General features: G+C 40.4%; 5 protein-coding genes across 5 annotated transcripts; 2 read left to right on the top strand and 3 right to left on the bottom strand.

The window, feature by feature from the left end:
* Window positions 1–1888: 1888 nt before the first annotated feature.
* LOC114553955 (histone H2A) lies at window positions 1889–2481 on the bottom strand. The gene has a single exon (XM_028575435.1). The coding sequence runs from the start codon at window positions 2354–2356 to the stop codon at window positions 1973–1975; it is 384 nt and encodes a 127-aa protein (XP_028431236.1). The 5' UTR covers window positions 2357–2481; the 3' UTR covers window positions 1889–1972.
* A 254-nt stretch (window positions 2482–2735) lies between these two features.
* On the top strand, window positions 2736–10237 carry LOC114553549 (histone H3). The gene is made up of 3 exons (XM_028574754.1): window positions 2736–3146; window positions 5556–5589; window positions 9866–10237. The coding sequence occupies exons 1-3, from the start codon at window positions 2742–2744 to the stop codon at window positions 10186–10188; spliced, it is 762 nt and encodes a 253-aa protein (XP_028430555.1). The 5' UTR covers window positions 2736–2741; the 3' UTR covers window positions 10189–10237.
* Window positions 10238–16079: 5842 nt separating this feature from the next.
* Window positions 16080–16523, top strand: LOC114553957 (histone H2A). The gene has a single exon (XM_028575437.1). The coding sequence runs from the start codon at window positions 16088–16090 to the stop codon at window positions 16469–16471; it is 384 nt and encodes a 127-aa protein (XP_028431238.1). The 5' UTR covers window positions 16080–16087; the 3' UTR covers window positions 16472–16523.
* Window positions 16524–17193: 670 nt separating this feature from the next.
* Window positions 17194–17645, bottom strand: LOC114553952 (histone H3). Its single transcript, XM_028575431.1, has one exon. The coding sequence runs from the start codon at window positions 17621–17623 to the stop codon at window positions 17213–17215; it is 411 nt and encodes a 136-aa protein (XP_028431232.1). The 5' UTR covers window positions 17624–17645; the 3' UTR covers window positions 17194–17212.
* A 2407-nt stretch (window positions 17646–20052) lies between these two features.
* On the bottom strand, window positions 20053–21212 carry LOC114553948 (histone H1). Its single transcript, XM_028575428.1, has one exon. The coding sequence runs from the start codon at window positions 21195–21197 to the stop codon at window positions 20580–20582; it is 618 nt and encodes a 205-aa protein (XP_028431229.1). The 5' UTR covers window positions 21198–21212; the 3' UTR covers window positions 20053–20579.
* Window positions 21213–21523: the final 311 nt, after the last annotated feature.

The raw sequence follows: 21523 nt of genomic DNA, 5'->3' as shown, positions 1-21523 counted from the left end.
ATCCCGACGGAAATTTTGGGACGCGAGCTTTTATTTTGAAAAGTAGACGGGACGGCATGATATGGGACGCTCCAGGCTGCAGCCATACAGTCTTGGAAATTTTCAAGCTACCACACACGTGTACCACCAGGATACACTGGAACACATCGGAGAATATGCAGGACACTTTATCACAGACGCAATACTCCACACACTACGCAAGCTTTGCCTGCACGGACACCAGCGGTGGTGCTCGATTCCTCTGGCCGGTGAGGAGACCTCATCAGTGGGGAGCGTTGAACGAGTGTGCCGGTGGAAAGCTAACGCTAGCCGGCCACCTGTTCAACAATCCTGCTTGGAAATGTCCGCTCATTAAACAAACTGGACTACATCCAACTTCAACGAAACTCCCAACGTGAGTTCAGAGACTGCTGTGCTGTGTTTTTGTTGTTGTGGAAATATTGCTGTGGACAATCCAGCCTGCTGTCACCGGGTAAGACTACTAGTGGAGGTGGGCTGTGTTACCCCGGACTGCCTGTTGCAGAAATGGGGTGATTTGTATCCAACTAACTGCTAACTGCTGGTGGAGTTTGTGACTGTAAAATGCCGACAATTCTAGCTACATCCCACGCAAATGTACGGCTGTGTTTATACTCAATGTTTATACCACAGCCCACCAAGAGCTAATGCTAGTAGCTATGTGTTAGCTTTCTTTTATTACATGGCTTGGTTGAATTCTAATGTAGAATGCGGTCTGTTATTTCTTGATAACAGACCGTTGCTAAGGATAACACACCGTTGCCATGCATAGCAGAGCGTTGCCATGGACACAGTTCTGTTCACTCTGGAGCTATCAATCAATCCGCTGAAAGAAGTCCGGATAATGTATCAGCTGTGTCAAAAAAGTATATGTTTTAAATGTGTAACACCACTTGAGCCACGGTTTAACGTTTTTTTTGTGTATATGGTTGAAATGACAATAAAACACACTTGTTGAGTTGATCGTCTCACTGTGTGTCTGTAAAGGGTAGGCGTGGCTTGGGAGTGGCCTCATACAGCAGCAAAGGAAGTGCATTCTGGGATTTGGTGTCTTTCATCCATATGAGCCAAAAACACATTTTCTGGTTTATCTCGGCCTAGAAGGCACCAATTTCAATTTTCTTTTCACATTTCTACTACATACGTGACCCAATTTAAAGATATATTCAGCTTTCCAGCGGTGAAATTTCCCTTTAAGGCGTCAAGCCACTGTGTTGGTTGGTTTTTTGAGTTCTAGTTTTGGGTATTGTTGCAATGAGTTTAATTGCTTCATGGAAGTTGTTGTGGTGGAAGAAGAAGTCCGATCTTTTTTCTCAAGTGCAAGTAGTAATACTAGGCATACTCTGTTACAAGATACAATCCTCCATAAAGTACAAAAATATAGGCTACCCGAAGTGGCAAAGATAAAAGGTATGCCTAGTAACTTTGCAGAATGACACATTCCAGAATATGAACTACTGTATTGTAGCCTTGATTGTATCATTGATAAATTGTGTTCATCACTCCAGTTCACTTGTTTTATCTACAGGGTAGTTTATGAATTTCCCATTGAATCAACTAAAGTTGTATCATAAATCGTACTGTTGATTATATTTAGGGTTATTAATCAGAATCAGCAAAGAAAATGAAGTCAGTGAGGGAGTGAGATACCAGAGTTGAAATTTGTGTCTGATTTAGTTCTTATCCTCACAAATATAAGCATTTTCTAACGTAACCACCCTGTAATGTTTTTTTCTCTAAGTTAGGCAACTAGTTACGGTTTTCGACTAGAGATGAAGAGATTTCATGAATAAGAACCATTTCCGCAGTTGGGTTAAATGACTAGCAGACCTATTTTATATTATATTTTTAATCAGACAGAGGAGGGAAAACCGAGCGCTTTATCAGGAAAGTGTGTGGCTCTTAAAAGAGCCTTTTTTGGGTCTGGTTTTCAGTAATCAGCGAGTCTCCAGTTTTACTTCTTGGCGGGTTTCTCGGTCTTCTTGGGCAGCAGGACGGCCTGGATGTTGGGCAGCACGCCGCCCTGAGCGATGGTCACTCCGCCCAGCAGCTTGTTGAGCTCCTCGTCGTTGCGGACAGCCAGCTGCAGGTGACGGGGGATGATACGGGTCTTCTTGTTGTCGCGGGCAGCGTTTCCAGCCAGCTCCAGGATCTCAGCGGTCAGGTACTCCAGCACAGCCGCCAGGTAGACGGGGGCGCCGGCTCCTACACGCTGAGCGTAGTTTCCTTTACGGAGCAGTCTGTGGACACGGCCGACCGGGAACTGGAGCCCGGCACGGGAGGAGCGGGTCTTTGCCTTCGCTCTGGCTTTTCCTCCGGTTTTCCCTCTTCCAGACATTTTTGGATGCTCTCGTGAGTCTCGACTCAGAAAAGTGTTTCCCCAACAGCCGAAACTCTCATATTTATGTCCACGGAGAGGACCGCGCAGCTTCCTGGCCCACCAACCAGAAAAGAGGCTTCCAGCAGAGCAGCAGAAGGCGGCCCGCTCTCACATTTTGGCGGACTTTTTGAAAGGATTGTCCGCCAATAAGCGACGGAGATTCGGGCGGTGGGTTGCTCATTGAGGCGGTGCTAAGCTCCAAAGGAGCCCCTCACCAATCAGGAGCCGCCGAGCCGGAGGTCTTAAGCTGCGACACCAGATCTTACATCCGGTCCCACACTTTAAGAGTCGTGGGTCTCTCCTTTTCGCTTTAAATTTTTCTTGATTGTAGAGAGAAAAAGCCATGGCAAGAACCAAGCAGACCGCTCGTAAATCCACCGGAGGAAAAGCCCCCAGGAAGCAGCTGGCCACCAAGGCTGCCCGTAAGAGCGCCCCGGCCACCGGCGGAGTGAAGAAGCCTCACCGTTACAGGCCCGGTACCGTGGCTCTCAGAGAGATCCGTCGCTACCAGAAATCCACCGAGCTGCTGATCCGCAAGCTGCCCTTCCAGCGCCTGGTCCGAGAAATCGCTCAGGACTTCAAGACCGACCTGCGCTTCCAGAGCTCCGCCGTCATGGCTCTGCAGGAGGCCAGCGAGGCCTACCTGGTCGGCCTGTTCGAGGACACCAACCTGTGCGCCATCCACGCCAAGAGGGTCACCATCATGCCCAAAGACATCCAGCTGGCCCGCCGCATCCGCGGAGAGAGGGCTTAAACTATCTGCTGCTTGTCCACACACCACAAAGGCTCTTTTAAGAGCCCCCAAATCATCCTCAAAGAGTGTTTACATTTTATTCTTAGTGCGTTTTGGGGAAAACGCAGAATATCTGTAGGCCTACCCATTATGAAATCTTGACACATATGAGCTAAATGTAGGCTAAGTCAAGGAAAGAAACACCAATTAATACAAATAACGACAACTTGTATGCTGGTAACATTTTCACTTGGATAATATTTACATACCGTTATCTGAACAGAATTCAAAACAGGCCTACATAAGCTATATAGATTGATATATACCTACAAATACAATGACCGTGTATTTAAAGGGTCCATCCTCATTTGGGCTCATTCCTCTACTAACATGTCTCACCATCAATAACTGATCAATAATATTTACGGTCAACTGCTCCTGTAAAGTTTAATCTATACACTTAGAAACCTCTTTCATAGCTTATTTAAAAAAAATATTTGTTACCAAGCAAATGGGAACACTAAGGAAAGCCACGTTAAAAGTGTCAAGATAAATATAGTGCAAAGTGCTTGTAGACTTAATGTGATCACTTGAACAAAAATCTGTACTTTATATAAAATATTCACACATGAGCTAGATTTGAAGTCACAGGATTCAATTCAATTTTATTTATAGTATCAAATCATAACAAGAGTTATCTCGAGACACTTTACAGATAGAGTAGGTCTAGACCACACTCTATAATAGATACGTGTGCTTATAGGAAAAATCACAACTTGCATGTTGAAATTTTACTCCGAAAATGTTCACACAGCCGTGTTGTGAATGTGAAGTCATTTAGTCACATATTTACAAATGTGTAGATTGATATTTACATAAACACAATGACAGCCTATTTAAAGTGAAAAATGTTCAATGAACTAAAAATTTGTTCAATGAACTAAAAATTTGCTGTACCACCAAATTCAATCCAATATTAGTCAGAGCATAGATGTGTATTGATTAGTAGGCTATATATTTATATGCAATTTAATTCAGCACAATGAGGGAAATAAACTCCAACGTCTAACATATGTATGATTAAAGCCAATTATAGTGAAATATTAATCCAATTAAACGAATAGGAGTTGAACATAAACAGTTAAGTCCTTTCCAGTGGAACACTTTGACCAGCAGAGGGCGATAAAGCATCAGCAGAAAGGTCCTGCTGCAAGATCCTCTCCTCAAAACACACAACATTTAAGGACACTATACAGGTGAAAAGGATTTGATAAGTTGAAAAGTTTTCTAAAAATGTTTATGTGTATATATATATATATATATATATATATATATATATATATATATATATATATATATATATATATATATATATATACACACATATATATACACACACATATACACATATATATGCTAATGAGGCATTATCTGATGCTAACTTTAGCTGAGTTTTGAAGAACTCTACAAACACAAGTAGACAAAGTGTAAAATAAACAGTTTCAACCTGCACTTCCTGTCTCCCTCACACAGAGAGAAGAGCCTCCTCTCTAAGTCAGCTGGGCCTAATTGTGCTTAAAACATAGGCTAAACGTAATTACAACATGAACACAATGTGTATTGAATAAACACCAACCTTGAAATATAATTGACAGTGAATCTTGTTAAACTTACAGAGAGAAAAGACGGTGTGAGGGACGTATATGATCTGGATCCCACGGTGTGATTAGGGAGGTTACATTTATCTGGTTTCTTGATTATAACTGACTACATTACAGACATTACAAGACTAAGCTTATCAAAACAATATCTAATAAAGTATTGACACTGAGAGTGTACTTTTCCTCCTACAATGATCTTCATTTCTACACACACATACAAGTCAAAACAATAAAACATAAACAATGCAAAATGAAACAGTATCAATAGAAAAGAATAAACAAACCAAAAGATCATCACAGGAAAGAAGGAAATTAAATAAAGAACAACTAAAAGGGAAAAGCGAGCGAAAAAAGGCAAGTCAATCTCGGTCGGGCTTTTAACCGATGGAGATAATTAAGGGATTGTAAATGATTCCAAACCGTCCCCAAATTGGCCCTCAGGTATGTAATATATCTATTTAATTCATTAAATAACTTCACAATGCACAATGTGGTTGTTCGTCAGTAGGCAACATTGAATTACACTCTAGGTGACAGGTATATAAATTATAAACACATAACACACAAGGAAGGAACTCAGTTCCTGAAATAATTATGGATTACTGTGACTATGGCTGTTTTCCAGGGCAAGGGAAAGTAACCAGTGGTAAAACAGGTGGTGAAAAGGAGAGAGAGATGGTTGAAATATACTTCTGGTGCTTGCTTGATCAGGATGGTGTATATTTTGTCTTGTCCGGATGCTTTGTTTTTAATTTTTTTTCAGGTGAACTTTGATTTCATGGGGGGTGATGGGTTGTGTTAGTTGGTCATCTGCTGAGGTCAGTGATGTGGGGGGGGGGGGATTTGTTGTGGCCATGTCAACGGTTTTCTTCAATTTCTGGTCAAAGTCTGAATGTGAGGGGCAGGAATGGGTGTTTAAAGTTGCTTTTTCTTGATTATTTTCAATGTTTTGGCCTTGATATGTGAGTCGATATATGGTTTTTGTTTTGTGCACCATTCATGTTTTTTTATTTTTTTGCCAGAAACTATATGGATTAGTTCTATAGTCACTGTCCAGTTTATTGTAGTATGATTTCCATTTTTCTTGATTACGCAGAATGAGTTGTTGTTTGATATGGTTCTGAAGCCAGTTTATTTCTGCTTTTGGTCCCAGTAATCCGTATTTGAAGTAGTGTTTGCGTAGTTTTTTAAAACTGTGGTGGGAGCTGTTGCTGTGATTTAGTGGAGGTATGTAGTGGGATGCATGAAGAACGTGCCTGGGTGAGTATTGATCCAATGTGTCCAGTGAGTGGTGGTCTTTTGGGATCTGAGTAATGTCCTTGATGACCAGCAGTGGAGAATATATGCAGCGGGAGAATTAGAACCCCTGATGCGGATTGCATTCAATCTATCGTTGAAGACAGGCAGCCTCAGCCCAGCCCGCCACTTTTCCTCCTCCTCTTTACTAGCTAACTACTGCATTTCCAGTTAAGAAAAACACTTTTAGATTTAAACTGAAGCCTGTTTGGCTGATTAGTTGAATATATGTTTCAATATTTTACAGTTTGATTATTCTTTAGAACAAGATAGGAGCAGTTGATACAAATCGGTTATCTAGAAGTCTAATTCAAGTGTTTTGCTTAGTCTTTATTTGGTTATCTTATTTTATCTTTTTGTTGTTGCAATTATGATATTAACATCTTAAATTCACACTTTTCTTGTTTTATTAGAATCACAAAAATCAATTGAATGCACCAAATCACCTCCTTAAAAAAATTATGTTTATCATATAAGATTCACAGATTTACTTCAACTGATCAAGTTAGTCTTTTAGTCTTATATTAATGATCACAAGATGGAACATATCCACCTCTTTTCCTCTGTGTCTTTGTACAGTTTAATCACCACTGGCCAAAAAGACATTCAATTAAATAGTAGTATATTATATCCCCTTTCTCCATAGTGATCTACCACCTAATATAGGCTGCTCACTTCTCCACTGGTTACAGTTCCACTGTTTAACTGATATCATTCCCGAATATTTAAAAAAAATTACTTACGTGTCACACAGCAGTTATTCTGTGTATCCTCCTAAGGTTCAAAGTGAAGACTGACTGAAATTTGTATTCCAGCATGTGAGATTCTACAGAGCTAAGATTGATTAACTGGTATTTCTTTAACAGCTTATATTTGAATCCAGATATTTATCTTACTGTGGTGAAAAAGTATCTTACCCATGGCATGTAATGTTGTGGTTCCAAAATTTGAGTTATTTGGTCATATTTCCTTCCTGCCCTGACTTTTCCTAAATATGCACTCGCAACCAAACCAAGGAGAACTGTGCAAGGTGCAAACCATTAGTTTACAGGGTTTGCTCACAGAAGTCTCACAGGTTTTGTGTTGACTGAACTGAACAACACACACGCAATGATGGAGAGATGGGTTGACAAGTCCGACAAGACAGACAGGTGCAAACGCAATATCCATCCACTCACATAGAATAAATAAAGGAAAGGGACAACACTAAGTTCATTTTTACAAGGTTCCGATCATATAATATTATGTATATGTAAATACTGTATATTTTCTTTATAGACTCTTAAAATCTCTCTCTGCTTCGGAGTTTAAGAAATACTGGAAGTTTATTCCATTCACCTGCAGCTGTGTATAAAAAAATATTATGTCCATTGGACTCTTGAATCTAAAAATGATAACATGAGTTTAATAACAGGATACCATGATCCACAGTATCAAAGGCCTTTTGAAGGTCTAATAAAACCATTCTACAGAATTTACCTGCATCAACTTCCTTTCTGATGCAGCCTGTTAAATATCAAAGGCAGCTTTCAGTGGAATGGGATTGTCTGAATCCTGACTGCTAAGAGTTTACCAGTTTTTCGCCTGTACCAGCTGTCAGATAAGCTATTTAGCTGTGTTTGTGGGGGCTATACCTATCCAAAGATCTCTATAGAGATGCAAACATTGGCGCAGACTGAGTCTGAGTGGATACTGATGTTGATGATAAATGGCCCATCAGCACAAACAAAAGGATACAGACTTGGGCGTGGGACATGAAACTAAACAAACGTTCCCATTTGGCCTGATGTGGAACAATGGTGGCTTCAAGTCTCCAACGACCGTAACGACTGTCGTTACAACAGCAGGAGCACTATCCAACCAAGCTAGATAAGGTACCTGCTGACAGTTGTTTTTAATAAAAGAACTAATTTCAGTTCTTTTATAAAAAACAAGCTAGAAACAAGATAACTGACATTGGTTTTGAAATGTCAAAGTGATCTACAAGGGATGTCAATTAATGTGTTGTAAATACTTTGCCTCAAATACAACACTTATCTCCATACAAATCCGTTTAAGAAATACAAAACTAAAGAAAACTAAAACAATGACAATTTTATTGAACATTCACATTAATCAAATGATCATGTGCCATCTACCTTGCTAACTGACCTGTCATATAAATATGTTCCCCTTAAGCCTCTATATTTTCTGGACTTTTCAGCTATATAGCTTGTTACACTCAGTCTTCAAACATTGTGTAACAGTATAACAAATTAGCAGTAAAACAAATTAAATATATGTATATTTGTATTTGTATTGTATTGTATTTGTGTTCCTCATATCATCTTCAGACAATGTATTTTGGGGAGTTCCAATGTGGCAGGAACATTCATTTTTGACAGTTTGTCAATTGTTTTAAAGGAACACGCCGACTTATTGGGAATTTAGCTTATTCACCGTAACCTCCAGAGTAAGACAAGTCCATACATACTCTTCTCATCTCCGTGCATGCTGTAACGCTGTCTGACGGCTCCAGCATTAGCTTAGCCCAGCACAGATCCTGCAGGTAACTGGTTCCAACTAGCCTACTGCTCCGAATTGTGACAAAAGTGACAAAATAACGCCAACATGTTCCTATTTATATGTTGTGATTTGTAGAGTCACAGCGTGTACAAAAAACAACATAACATGAGACACAGCCATCTTCTAACAGTAAACAAACTGGGAACTATATTCTCAGACAGGCTTGCTGGGAGCATATCTCTCCGCCCAAGTGCTGTCTTCTGAGCTTTTAACAGCATTTCACTATCTTTTGCCCTTTTAGTCCCTGCACACCAATGGCAAACCCATGGTAAAAAAAGATCATCGCTGGCTCTGAATGTCTTTCTTTATCTTTCTCCGACCATCCGCTGACTACTGGCCGAAGACTTGCAGTCAAACGTTTGTATTCGGGGAAATGTACTTTGTTGTCACAAACTGTATTACTGGATGGATACTCCCTACCCTGCAGACCATAATTTAAAGTGTTGTGTTTCTTTTTCTTTTGAGGAGAGTATCAGATCAAATGAATTTCCCCATGGCAGGATAATAAAGTTTAGGCTACTTTGACTTTGATTAAAATTGTCAAATTGCATTGAGCTAAATGTTCCCTATGTGAACTTGTAACTGTAAGTGTAGGCTACAGTACTTAGTTTGTATCCTTTCAAATGTGATCGTATCAAGTGAGAGGAGGCTACCTCTCTGTGATTTGTTCCATTAGGAAATGATTCCCTCCCAGCTCACCATCATGTTATCTCCTGCTGCCATCTGGTGTTCACCAACGTAACACATTATAGCCATCATCAACCTCTGTGTGAACTGGATACTATCAAGAAATGACACCTTTTAAACTGATTGGATTCCAATGGTGATTTAAAGTAAAATATTTATCCTGAAACTGGACTGAAGATGGCAGGTCGCTGTGAACTAAAAATAAAGCTTGATTTTAGAAAACCCAAAGAAATCTAAATATTATTAACAGGACTTTTAGGAATTATTTACAGAGAAAGATGCCCTAGCAGGAATAAGACGGTATTTGTAAATATTATTGAATAAAATCTTAACCAAAGGTCAGGTAGACACGAAGGAATATAATATAGTTCTACATAAAGGAAATAAAAAAAAGTCAGTTTTGAAATGGCTGCTGAGTTTGGCTCCGCCCACAGAAGCTCGCGCCATCTGTCCTCTCTTACGTCCGCAGATAAGATGTAAATACAGCCGGTCGACGGCAAACAGGTCATTCGTTTCTAACGACAGCTAGTGTAAAGATGAGTGGACGCGGAAAAGGAGGAAAAGGACTCGGTAAAGGAGGCGCTAAGCGTCACCGTAAAGTTCTCCGTGATAACATCCAGGGCATCACCAAGCCCGCCATCCGCCGTCTGGCTCGCCGCGGCGGAGTGAAACGTATCTCCGGTCTGATCTACGAGGAGACCCGCGGCGTGCTGAAGGTGTTCCTGGAGAACGTGATCCGTGATGCCGTCACCTACACCGAACACGCCAAGAGGAAGACCGTGACCGCCATGGATGTGGTGTACGCTTTGAAGAGACAGGGCCGCACCCTGTACGGCTTCGGAGGTTAAACGTGATCCGGAGAAACTACAACAACCCAACGGCTCTTTTAAGAGCCACACACAATACCTCTAGAGAAATAATTCCTCATATGAACTGTATTCATTATACCGAAATCCTCGTTTCTGGCCACACAATTGAAATCGCAAACATTGAAGTTTATAATTAATGTTGATGTTAATGCTAAAGTTATTCAAACACTTGTAAGTTACTATGCCATGTTATCTGTTAGTTCACGCATATTCCATCTGCTTTAGACTTCTCTGATCCTGTCCTTTTATGATGACTCAGTCTCAACTCTGAATAACAATGTCCTATTTTTTTTTTTTTTTTTTTCTCATACATTGCTTGGTTTGTGATTGCTACTGTGTAGTACAATGAGTTGGAAACATTAAGGGACAATGGTTATTTTAAAAAGCCACACACTTATTTTTAAGACTCCAAACTGTTGTCCTAATGTATCTCTTAATACATTTTAATTCCATCGAAATTTTAAGATTAAACTCCTATCCTAGTTTATCTAAATTCACCCTGGCATTTAAAAATTAGGCCATAGTTTGGCCACCTGTGTTTGTTTGTTCCCAAACTTTTTCAGGTCAATGACTCCTAGACTGCACACTCTTCTTCAGGATGCCATCAAAGTGAGATGTGGATATGGCAGAACAAGCTCTGCCGAAATGTGTGCTCAACTTTGAGAAACTGTATGGTTCTGCTTAGGGCTGGGCGATATGGAGAAAATCAAATATAACGATATTTTTGACCAAATACCTAAATGTCGATACCACGATGTTTGTAGTGTTGACTAATTTTGCTTTCACAAAATGTTTTTACACAATGAGATTTTTGATAAATACTCATCAGTAATGTGGATATGAGTAAGTGGGTAAAAGCAAATGATAGAACAGTTACAACAGTCTGGTAAGTTCAGAAAATGACATCACTTTACTGTAATGCAGCCTTTAAAGCCAGGAAAAGACAACACTTATGCCATATTACGATATCCAAAATCTAAGATGAGATCTAGTGTCATATCACAATTTCGATATATCGATATATTGCCCAGCTCTAGTGCTGCTAATGCTTCTTTTAATGTGCATTTATTAATGCACTTGGCAGTAGGCGTGCGTAACTGGGGACCAACTCTTAAAAAGAGAAATAATGATGGAACATTCTGCGAAGTTATGGCCCTGGTGGCTTTTACATCTGATGATGGGGCCTCATCCACATCCACCAACTTCTGTATTTTAGTAAAAGAGCTTTCCAAGAGTGGAGGAAAGGTGTGTAGAGATACTCAGTTAAATGTATCTTCCACATTTATAAATGAGGTGTCTCACATCCATCATGTATTTGCCGTGCATCCACAATCACTCGAGCGTAAATGTGTAATGGTTAAGTCCAAGGACAAAATGTATGTCATTTCACTTCCTAACAATGTTGTACTTTACAGACATCAACGCCAAACCGACCTCTACATATCAGTCCTATACGCAGGAATATTGTCACAGACTTTTTGATTTGTACACTCTCCAATTGGTCTTATTTGCAGTAGCCCTGCTTTTTCTCCATTAAACAATACCAATGAAATGTTCTTTTTTGAACACTTGTGACATTGTTAACACAGTGTGAGGGAACTTAATTTTTTTGCTTATAATTTAGCCAGCACTGCACCAACTTTAAACTATTTTCTTTTCAGCAGAACACACATTTTTTGTGCACCTGTACTTTTGTTTAATGTCATTTTGTGTGTAAGATGTATTGTATCATATTTTTTTTGCCAAACTGATTAAACATTACAGAACAGCTGCAATAATTGCTATCTGTATACTTTACACACAGCATAACATTTCATAAATGGGTTTAATTGCATTTTCATAGTAATACTATTTTTTTCAATTCAATTCAGTTTTATTTATAGTATCAAATCATAACAAAAGTTATCTCGAGACACTTTACAGATAGAGTAGGTCTAGACCACACTCTATAAATTCCAAAACCCCAACAATTACAGTAATTCCCTCAAGAGCAAGCATTAGCAGTGGCTATTGCGACAATGGCAAGAAAAAACTCCCTTTTAGGAAGAAACCTCGGCAGACCCAGACTCTTGCAGCAGGACGCAGCAGGATGCGGCCGGGAAATGCAGAGAATGAGAAAGAAGAAACATAAGGACTGCGGGGAGTAAACTCCCCAGAGCTAGATTAGTAACAAGCATTTCTGGGACAGGATGCATACAAAAGTAACAAGTAGAGATGAGAGAGCAGCTCAGTGTGTCTTAGGAAGGAACAGCCTCCCCGGCAGTCTAGAATTGTAATAGCATAACTTAAGAGAGGCAGGTTAAAGAGAGGTGCCTGGTCGGGCTAGAACTCCCCCCAACCGGATCGGGCTGTACTGGCCTGCCTCCCTCTACTCTCGCTAGATTATTAATTATACAGTATATAAAACTGATGACTACGAGGAGAAGCAGTGGGCCGGGTTAGGTGGACGCTTCAACTCCTTGTTCCCTAACTATAAACTTTATCAAAGAGAAGAGTTTTCAGTTTACTCTTAAATGTGGTGACGGTGTCTGCCCCTCGAACCCTGACTGGGAGCTGGTTCCATAATACTGGTGCCTGATAGCTGAAGGCTCTGGCCCCCAGTCTACTTCCAGAGACTCTAGGAACCACAAGTAGCCCCGCATTCCGGGAGCGCAGTGCTCTAGTGGGACAATAAGGTACTATGAGCTCTTCTAAGTATGACGGTGCTTGACCATTTAGAGCTTTATAAGTCAGGAGGAGGATTTTAAATTCGATCCTAGATTTCACTGGAAGCCAATGCAGTGAAGCTAATACAGGAGAAATATGATCTCTTCTCTTAGTTCTCGTCAGAACACGTGCTGCAGCATTCTGGATCAGTTGGAGAGTCTTAAGGGACTTATTTGGGCAACCTGATAATAAGGAATTGCAGTAATCTAGTCTAGAAGTAACGAATGCATGGACAAATTTTTTAGCATCGTTTTGAGACAGGATATTCCTAATTTTGGCAATGTTACGAAGATGGAAAAAGGCTATTCTTGAGGTTTGTTTTAAGTGGGCGTTGGAGGATATATCCTGACAAAAAATAACTCCTAGATTTTTGACAGCAGTGCTGGAGGCCAGGGTTATACCATCCAGAGTAACTATATGTTTCGAAAACGAAGTTCGGCGGTGCGTTGGTCCTATCACAATAACTTCAGTTTTGTCTGAGTTTAACATCAGGAAATTGTGGGTCATCCAGGATTTTATATCCTCAATACACGTTTGAAGTCTTGCTAACTGACCACTTTCATCTGGCTTAATTGACAGATATAATTGGGTATCGTCTGCATAACAGTGATAGTTTATTGAGTGTTTCCTAATAATATTACCTAGAGGAAGCATATATAAGGAAAATAGAATTGGTCCAAGCCCTGAGCCTTGAGGAACGCCATGGCTAACTTTAGCGTGCTTGGAGGGTTTATCATTAACATTAACAAATTGGGATCGTTCAGAGAAATAGGACTTAAACCAGCTTAGGCGATTCCTTTAATGCCAACTAAGTGTTCCAGTCTCTGTAACAGGATGGTATGGTCAATAGTGTCAAATGCAGCACTAAGATCTAGTAAAACAAGTATGGAGACAAGTCCTTTGTCTGCAGCTGTTAGAAGGTCGTTAGTAATTTTCACCAGTGCCGTCTCTGTGCTATGATTCTTTCTAAATCCTGATTGAAAATCATCAAATAGACTATTGCTATGTAGAAAATCACATAACTGATTAGCAACCACCTTCTCAAGGATCTTGGATAGAAAGGGAAGGTTAGATATAGGTCTATAGTTTGCTAAGACCTCAGGATCGAGGGTGGGTTTTTTCAGAAGAGGTTTTATCACAGCAATTTTAAATGACTGCGGTACATAACCTGTTAATAAGGACATATTGATCATATCTAGTAGTGAAGTGTTTACCACGGGTAACGCTTCTTTGAGTAGCCTCGTTGGGATGGGGTCTAAGAGACAGGTAGATGGCTTAGCTGAGGATATCTTTAACATTAATTGTTGGAGGTCTATAGGATAAAAGCAGTCTAAATATATGTCGGGACTCGTTGTTCTTTCTAGCGGTCCTGCATTTAAAGATGAACTGTTAGAAGTTAAGGGCAAAAGATGATGAATTTTATCTCTAATTGTTATAATTTTATCATTAAAGAAGCTCATGAAGTCATCACTACTCAGAGCTAGAGGAATAGATGGCTCAGTAGAGCTGTGACTATCTGTCAGCCTGGCTACAGTGCTGAAAAGAAACCTTGGGTTGTTCTAGTTTTCTTCTATTAGTGATGAGTAATAGTCTGATCTGGCTTTTCTTAGGGCCTTCCTATAGGTTTTGAGACTTTCTTGCCATTCCAAACGGGATTCTTCCACTTTGGTGGAGCGCCACTTACTTTCGAGGTTTTGCAAGATTTGTTTTAATTTGCGAGTTTGGGAGTTATACCAAGGAGCTATTTTCCTTTGCTTTATCGTCTTCTTTGTGAGAGGAGCGACAGAGTCTAAGGTCGTCCGTAGGCAAGTTGTAGCACCGTCTACAAATGTATCAATTTGAGAGGGACTGAGGTTAGCATAGAGGTCCTCTGTTATGTTAAGGCACGACATAGACTGGAATGCTGTAGGAATACTTTCCTTAAATTTAGCTATAGCACTGTCAGATAGGCATCTAGTGTAGAAGCTATTATCTGGTTTAGTATGGTCAGGTAGCAAGAATTCAAAAGTAATTAAAAAATGATCTGATAATACCAGATTCTGCGGAAATATTATTAAATCCTCAATTTCAATACCATATGCCAGCACAAGGTCGAGGGTGTGGTTAAAACAGTGCGTCGCCTTGTGCACACTCTGACTGAAACCGATTGAATCCAATAATGAGTTGAAAGCAGTAGTAAGGCTATTGCTGTCAACGTCCACATGGATATTAAAATCACCAACAATAAGTACTTTGTCTGATTTAAGGACTACACATGATAAAAACTCTGAGAATTCAGATAAAAATTCAGAATACGGACCTGGAGCTCGGTAGACAACAACAAATATAATTGGCTGTACTGACTATTGAACACTTTCTAAAAGAATGTCCTGAAGTACTAGCGTGAATAACTTCACTTCATAATTAGACTCAAATGTAACTTAAAATACAGTCAAACTTAATATTACAGTGTTACAACATTAAAATGTGTACTAAGTATGTATGTAAGTATATACTAAGTAAGTATGCTTTCAGTTTATGTTACAATGACAATTTTGAGCATACAATTTAAAATATATCAAAGATATGTGTAAAAACAAATTTCAAATAAGTACACTTTAGAAAGTACACATAACTTTCACTTAAAGTATATTTTAGTATAATATATTTCTATAAAGTGTATTATAGTATAATTATTTTGTAAAGTGTGTTAAAAGTGTTAGCAGGAAAGCGTGATGCTAGTATACTTTTTATATATTTACAAAAAGTACAATTTGTGTAAGTACATTTTCAACATACTATTGGAAATATAGTAATAATATAGTTTTTTTTTTTCGCTTTGGTGATACCTATGGAAGAAATTATAGGGAAAATAAAATATTTTCCTAACCCTTGAACGTGCTTTAAAAAAAAACTACAAAGGCAAATTAAAGAATAAGAAACGGAACAATAAAAATATGATGGGATAATTAGGGAACATCCGGTTTAATCAGTCACGCTTTATTTTGAAACGCGGTGCAATTTAAACGGAGTCTTGTTGTGAATACAGAAACTTGACTGATCTCGTCACTGATTGGACGATCATGCTTACGCTCACTCTGGCCAATCACGAAGCAGCAAGGTAGATATAAGGCCGGTTTAGGCAACGTGACTGTACTTTTTCTCGTATTCGAAAATATAAGAAACACGAAAAATGTCTGGAAGAGGGAAAACCGGAGGAAAAGCCAGAGCTAAGGCAAAGACTCGCTCCTCCCGTGCTGGGCTCCAGTTCCCAGTCGGCCGTGTCCACAGGCTGCTCCGTAAAGGAAACTATGCTCAGCGTGTAGGAGCCGGCGCCCCCGTCTACCTGGCGGCTGTGCTGGAGTACCTGACCGCTGAGATCCTGGAGCTGGCTGGAAACGCTGCCCGCGACAACAAGAAGACCCGTATCATCCCCCGTCACCTGCAGCTGGCTGTCCGCAACGACGAGGAGCTCAACAAGCTGCTGGGCGGAGTGACCATCGCTCAGGGCGGCGTGCTGCCCAACATCCAGGCCGTCCTGCTACCCAAGAAGACCGAGAAGCCCGCCAAGAAGTAAACACCCGGAACTGGCTTTTACCGACACAACAAAGGCTCTTTTAAGAGCCACACACATCTAACTAAAGAGCCCTCCTTCTTTGTATATCTATACTGTGAAAATCCTTATAGTTCATCTATCGTTAATGTAATTAACACAATGTGTATTAATATTTGTGTGTGCGTTAAGTGAGGTTTTTGTTGCGACGTGCATTAACTTGCGGACAAGTTTTCATCTCTAACTGTCCCCTGTCAAGAAAAGCCCCCGAGCTCCATTAACTTAGATTAGTGATTAATTACAGATCATTGTAGTAATATGCACGTTTCTTTGCAACCTAATGGGTATATGTCATGCAGGAAATCCGACGGGGTGCTTTTAGTACAAGGTCTTACAGCTTGCTTTAAGTTCAACGGGAACTATGTAAAACGAATACCAAAAGTGGTACTTGTCAGTTTGCCATTATATTTTAGTCACGCTTTACAGAGCCTCGCGGTGGCATTTCCGCTTTCATAACAGGCGGGAATATGTTGAAGTTGTTCGACTGACACTGTCTTCATGAAGCCTCAGTGGAGAGCATACACACATCTTGTAGAACATTGTGAATTGTTCTAAAGATTAGTGTCCACAGGACCGAATACAATTCCATAGCTTTATCATAGACAATATCATGAAGAGTATTGTTTCAGGACTGTTGCTCTGTTAATGTTTGTATGTGGCTCTTAAAAGAGCCGTTTTGAGACTGTAGGCTGGTCTCAGATCAGTTTAAGCCCTCTCTCCGCGGATGCGGCGGGCCAGCTGGATGTCTTTGGGCATGATGGTGACCCTCTTGGCGTGGATGGCGCACAGGTTGGTGTCCTCGAACAGGCCGACCAGGTAGGCCTCGCTGGCCTCCTGCAGAGCCATGACGGCGGAGCTCTGGAAGCGCAGGTCGGTCTTGAAATCCTGAGCGATTTCTCGGACCAGGCGCTGGAAGGGCAGCTTGCGGATCAGCAGCTCGGTGGATTTCTGGTAGCGACGGATCTCTCTCAGAGCCACGGTACCGGGCCTGTAACGGTGAGGCTTCTTCACGCCGCCGGTGGCCGGGGCGCTCTTACGGGCAGCCTTGGTGGCCAGCTGCTTCCTGGGGGCTTTTCCTCCGGTGGATTTACGAGCGGTCTGCTTGGTTCTGGCCATTTTAATTTCTCAGTTTTCTCTGTGCTTGATAGCTCAAGAATGAATACCACTCGGAGTGAACAGCGGCTTTATAAAGGAACTGCCGGAGCCAGGGCAGCGCTGATTGGTCCAGACTGGGAGACACGCGGGTTGTAGCTGAGTAACTATTGGACAAAGTAAAACTCTCACAGCAGCTGGAGAACGGCTGCTGTCGCATCAATGTTAGAAATATACGGTTCTCTTAATACATCAATGGTTAAAACAGTAAAGCAATATGTTTACTAACTTTCTTCTGCCTTTATTACTTTCATCTGTGGTTTATTTTTCCTGCTGTTTTTCTTGATTGAACTGAACACTTGATTCTGATTTCTTGAAAAAATTGAATTCTCTCACATTTTACATTACCAGTAACTTTCAGGTTATATTTAATTTGAGAAATCTGTAGAATGTATAAGCTATTACATTGCATCATTTTATTGCACACTTTTCATGTGTAATCTGGGAGGATTATATTTAATTTCTTTGTAGTTGCAATTAGGGGGGCAGCGGGTTCCTATGGCATCTGCCATGTCACCCTTATTATTTAAAAAAAAAAAAGAATGCAGGAGCTGCATGGTGGCAACCCACCATTGCCAACCATGGATTATTCAAGCCACAGGAAGGTTTTTTCAACAGAGGATGAGGAAAAGTTGAGAGACTTAATTAAAGTGTCATGGAGTTGCTATGTAACAACAACAAAATGTCCCATGATTAACTGCGACGAAGATGAGACTCTACAGCATCTCTTAATGGATTGCTATAGAGCTAAAGAAGTCTGGGAAAAGCTAAAAGTGTATAGTGTAAATATTGATCTTTCTTATAAATCCGTTATGTACTGTATTATTGATGAGATTATATCAGAGAATCAAAAGGAACTGTTAATAATCATATGTATTGTATGCATCAAGCTGTGGAAAACAACAGACTGTCATCAACAGTGATGATGTGTGCAAACAAGTTCTCACTGAGCTCAGGAGAAGAAGAACCATGGATAAAAAACAGCTCCTTCCTTGGGACACCTTGATCTTGTGAACTTTAGCACTTTATGAAATACTCAATGCACTTAATAAAATACTGCATGCACTTTACAAAAGACTATATGCACTTTATGAGACTTTCCATGCTCTGGACACGCCTTAAGCTAAATTTTGCACGTTTTACTAGTTACATTTTTTGTAATTGTTTTATTGTTTATATTGATTGCTGTTTAACGTTGCTTACTGTATGTTTTAAATGTAGCCTATAATTTGTAATTTGTAAAACCTTAAATAAAGCTCTTAAAAAAAAAAAGAGAAGTTGAGAGACTACTTAATTAAAGCGTCAGGAATGTGCTACGGGCTGAGCCCAAGAGAGGTAGGCCTAATGCTCTGACCTTAAATGCAGATTCATATTATTTCCCAGTTATAAAGTTAGTTTGAATGATTTAAATAAATAGTTACCTAAATAAATAAAGTCATATTCATGATTAATTTGTGTGAAACAAATGAAAAAGCAATTCATCTATTTACTGTTTTATTATATTTGTTGTTTTTTTATTTATTATTTTTATGTTTCTCAGGTCAGGAAACTTGCATTCCAGTGTGCAGTTCAGTACAACTGCAAGTTTCCAGAGTCGTGGCAAAAGTCCCAAATGGCAGGCAGGGACTGGTTTACAAGTTTCCTAAAAAGGAATAGGTCTCTTTCAATCCGGAAACCCCAGGCCACCAGTTTTAACATTCACACAGTGGGGCATTTCTTTCAGAACTTACAGCCTGTATATGAGCGCCATTCTTTCTCGGGAAGAGAGGTGTGGAATATGGATGAAACCGGAGTGACTACAGTCCAAGCACCGGAGAGGATCATCGGGCCAAAAGGACAGCGGCAGATAGGGGCATTAACATCAGGGGAGAGGGGTACACTGGTGACTGTTGCTATAGCCCTAAATGCCTTGGAAAATTCAATCCCACCTTTTTTTTGTTTTTCACCGTAAGAGGTTTCATGCACACTTATTAAACTATTATATTATGCAGAGTTAGTAAGGAAGTGTTTTATTAGGTGTATAGCACAATGCTATTGAATTATATCCAAATTTTTAACTAGTGTTACAACTAACCCCGCATATGGGGCAGGTTGTAACATTTCACCTATCGCCACTCTCGGTGGAATTGTTCAAGAACGGTAGGTCCTACAAACAAACTTCCAGTGCACATTTTTGCAGAAATATGTATGTTGCTTGTATAAAAATATGAGCAGTAAAACTCAAATGGTTTTAGAAATATTTGGCCAAAACGAAAAAGTGTAACTTTGTGCCCCGCGCTCCCCTACACCGTTACATAGTTCATCCACGCTTATATAGGAGTTATAGTACAGAATTAATTAAAACTTTTATTAATTCAATTAAATTATTTCAAATCCTACCCTAGTACCCAGGCTTACTTTTTAAAGGTTTTAGACAAGTCTTCCTTGAAAAACTGTTCAATAGCTTAAAGGTTATTAGGTATTAAGTTGGTTAAGGGTTGATTATCAATTGTTTTCTCCTTTTGAATAGAACAATATTAACGGTGACTTTAATATGTATGCTGTTGCCGGTCTTGTCTTTCCTCTTGAAAAACAGGATTCTCAATGGGGTAATATTAAAATTCAAAAAGGTGGGCCATAATCTGATTTACAAATCAGAAAAAGATACGTGGAGTATGAACTTTTTTTTTTTTTTTTTTAGGTTTAAAAAGGAAAACATCTTAAATTCAGGTTGTTTTTGTTCTTTGAAAATGTAGCACATTGATTTAACTGGAAACAAATTACTCTTAACCAACAATTCGTGTTTTGGTAGAATAAAATAGAAAACAAACAAACAACAGAAACAGACGTGATAATGTTGTAGGAAAACAGCTCTCTTGTGAATCTGTAGTGGCTCTTAAAAGAGCCTTTTGGTGCACTGAGTGCAGGTTAAAGAGCCACTTTACTTCTTGGACTTCTTCGCTGCAGCTTTCTTTGCCTGAGCTTTCTTCACAGGGGTCTTCTTCTTTGCCACCTTTTTAGGGGCAGCCTTCTTGGGAGTAGATTTAACTGCTGGCTTCTTGGCAGCTTTCTTCACAGGAGACTTCTTGGCCGCCGGTTTCTTGGCCGCTGGTTTCTTAACGACGGTTTTCTTGGCTGCGGTCTTCTTCACTGCAGTTTTCTTAGCTGCGGTTTTCTTCTGCGGGGACTTGGCAGCGGGTTTCTTCACCTTAACGGGAGCTTTCTTGCCCGTTTTGGCGGCTTTAGGCGAAGCCTTGGGGAGCTTGAAAGATCCGGAAGCACCAACCCCTTTATTCTGGACCAGCTTTCCGTCGGTCACCAGCTTCTTCACCGCGGTGTTGATGCGTTTGTTGGCCTTTTCCAGGTCGATGCCTTTGGTGGCCAACGTCTTTTTGATAGCCGGAAGCGAGGTCCCTTTACGGTCCTTGGACTCAGTCACGGCGTCGAGGATGAGCTTCGGGAGGGAGGGCCCATCACTCTTTGCCCGGGGAGCTGCCTTCTTCTTGGGGGCTTTGGCCGGAGCTTTCGCCGCGGGAGCTGCTGGAGCTTCTTCTGCCATGTCTGTGTCTTTCTCCGTCACGTTACAGTCTGCTGTGTTCCTACTCGGGCAGGAGGCGGGACTTATAAATCACATGAGAACCGTGGAGAGTCAATCCACAGCCGCTCCCCTGCCCTGCTGAAAATGTGGCCACACTTTGTGTTTTCTCTTCCACAATTTGGGGATAAAATTCATAGAAGAGAAACGTTTTATAGCACAATAGTTGCTGTGGCGGTGATAAAACATCCCCCCCTTCACACTGAGCTCATGTTTGGCGACGAGGACTCGTTCATTTTATTACAGGAGGCTTCAAACCTCTCTGATACACAGTCATTTTGGACTACTCG

This window comes from Perca flavescens, chromosome 4 (genome assembly GCF_004354835.1).
Source record: "Perca flavescens isolate YP-PL-M2 chromosome 4, PFLA_1.0, whole genome shotgun sequence".
In the NCBI taxonomy this organism is placed as follows: domain Eukaryota; kingdom Metazoa; phylum Chordata; class Actinopteri; order Perciformes; family Percidae; genus Perca; species Perca flavescens.
This window is presented reverse-complemented; position numbering and strand designations above follow the sequence as displayed.

What these genes read in the sequence shown, in the direction of transcription:
- LOC114553955 (XM_028575435.1), bottom strand. Translation starts at nt 2,356, where the DNA reads ATGTCTGGAAGAGGGAAAACCGGAGGAAAAGCCAGAGCGAAGGCAAAG.
- LOC114553549 (XM_028574754.1), top strand. Translation starts at nt 2,742, where the DNA reads ATGGCAAGAACCAAGCAGACCGCTCGTAAATCCACCGGAGGAAAAGCC. An exon ending in GCCGCATCCGCGGAGAGAGG is followed by an intron (nt 3,147 to 5,555) that starts GCTTAAACTATC and finishes ATTTTTTTTCAG; the next exon opens with GTGAACTTTGATTTCATGGG. An exon ending in CATGGGGGGTGATGGGTTGT is followed by an intron (nt 5,590 to 9,865) that starts GTTAGTTGGTCA and finishes TTCTAACGACAG; the next exon opens with CTAGTGTAAAGATGAGTGGA.
- LOC114553957 (XM_028575437.1), top strand. Translation starts at nt 16,088, where the DNA reads ATGTCTGGAAGAGGGAAAACCGGAGGAAAAGCCAGAGCTAAGGCAAAG.
- LOC114553952 (XM_028575431.1), bottom strand. Translation starts at nt 17,623, where the DNA reads ATGGCCAGAACCAAGCAGACCGCTCGTAAATCCACCGGAGGAAAAGCC.
- LOC114553948 (XM_028575428.1), bottom strand. Translation starts at nt 21,197, where the DNA reads ATGGCAGAAGAAGCTCCAGCAGCTCCCGCGGCGAAAGCTCCGGCCAAA.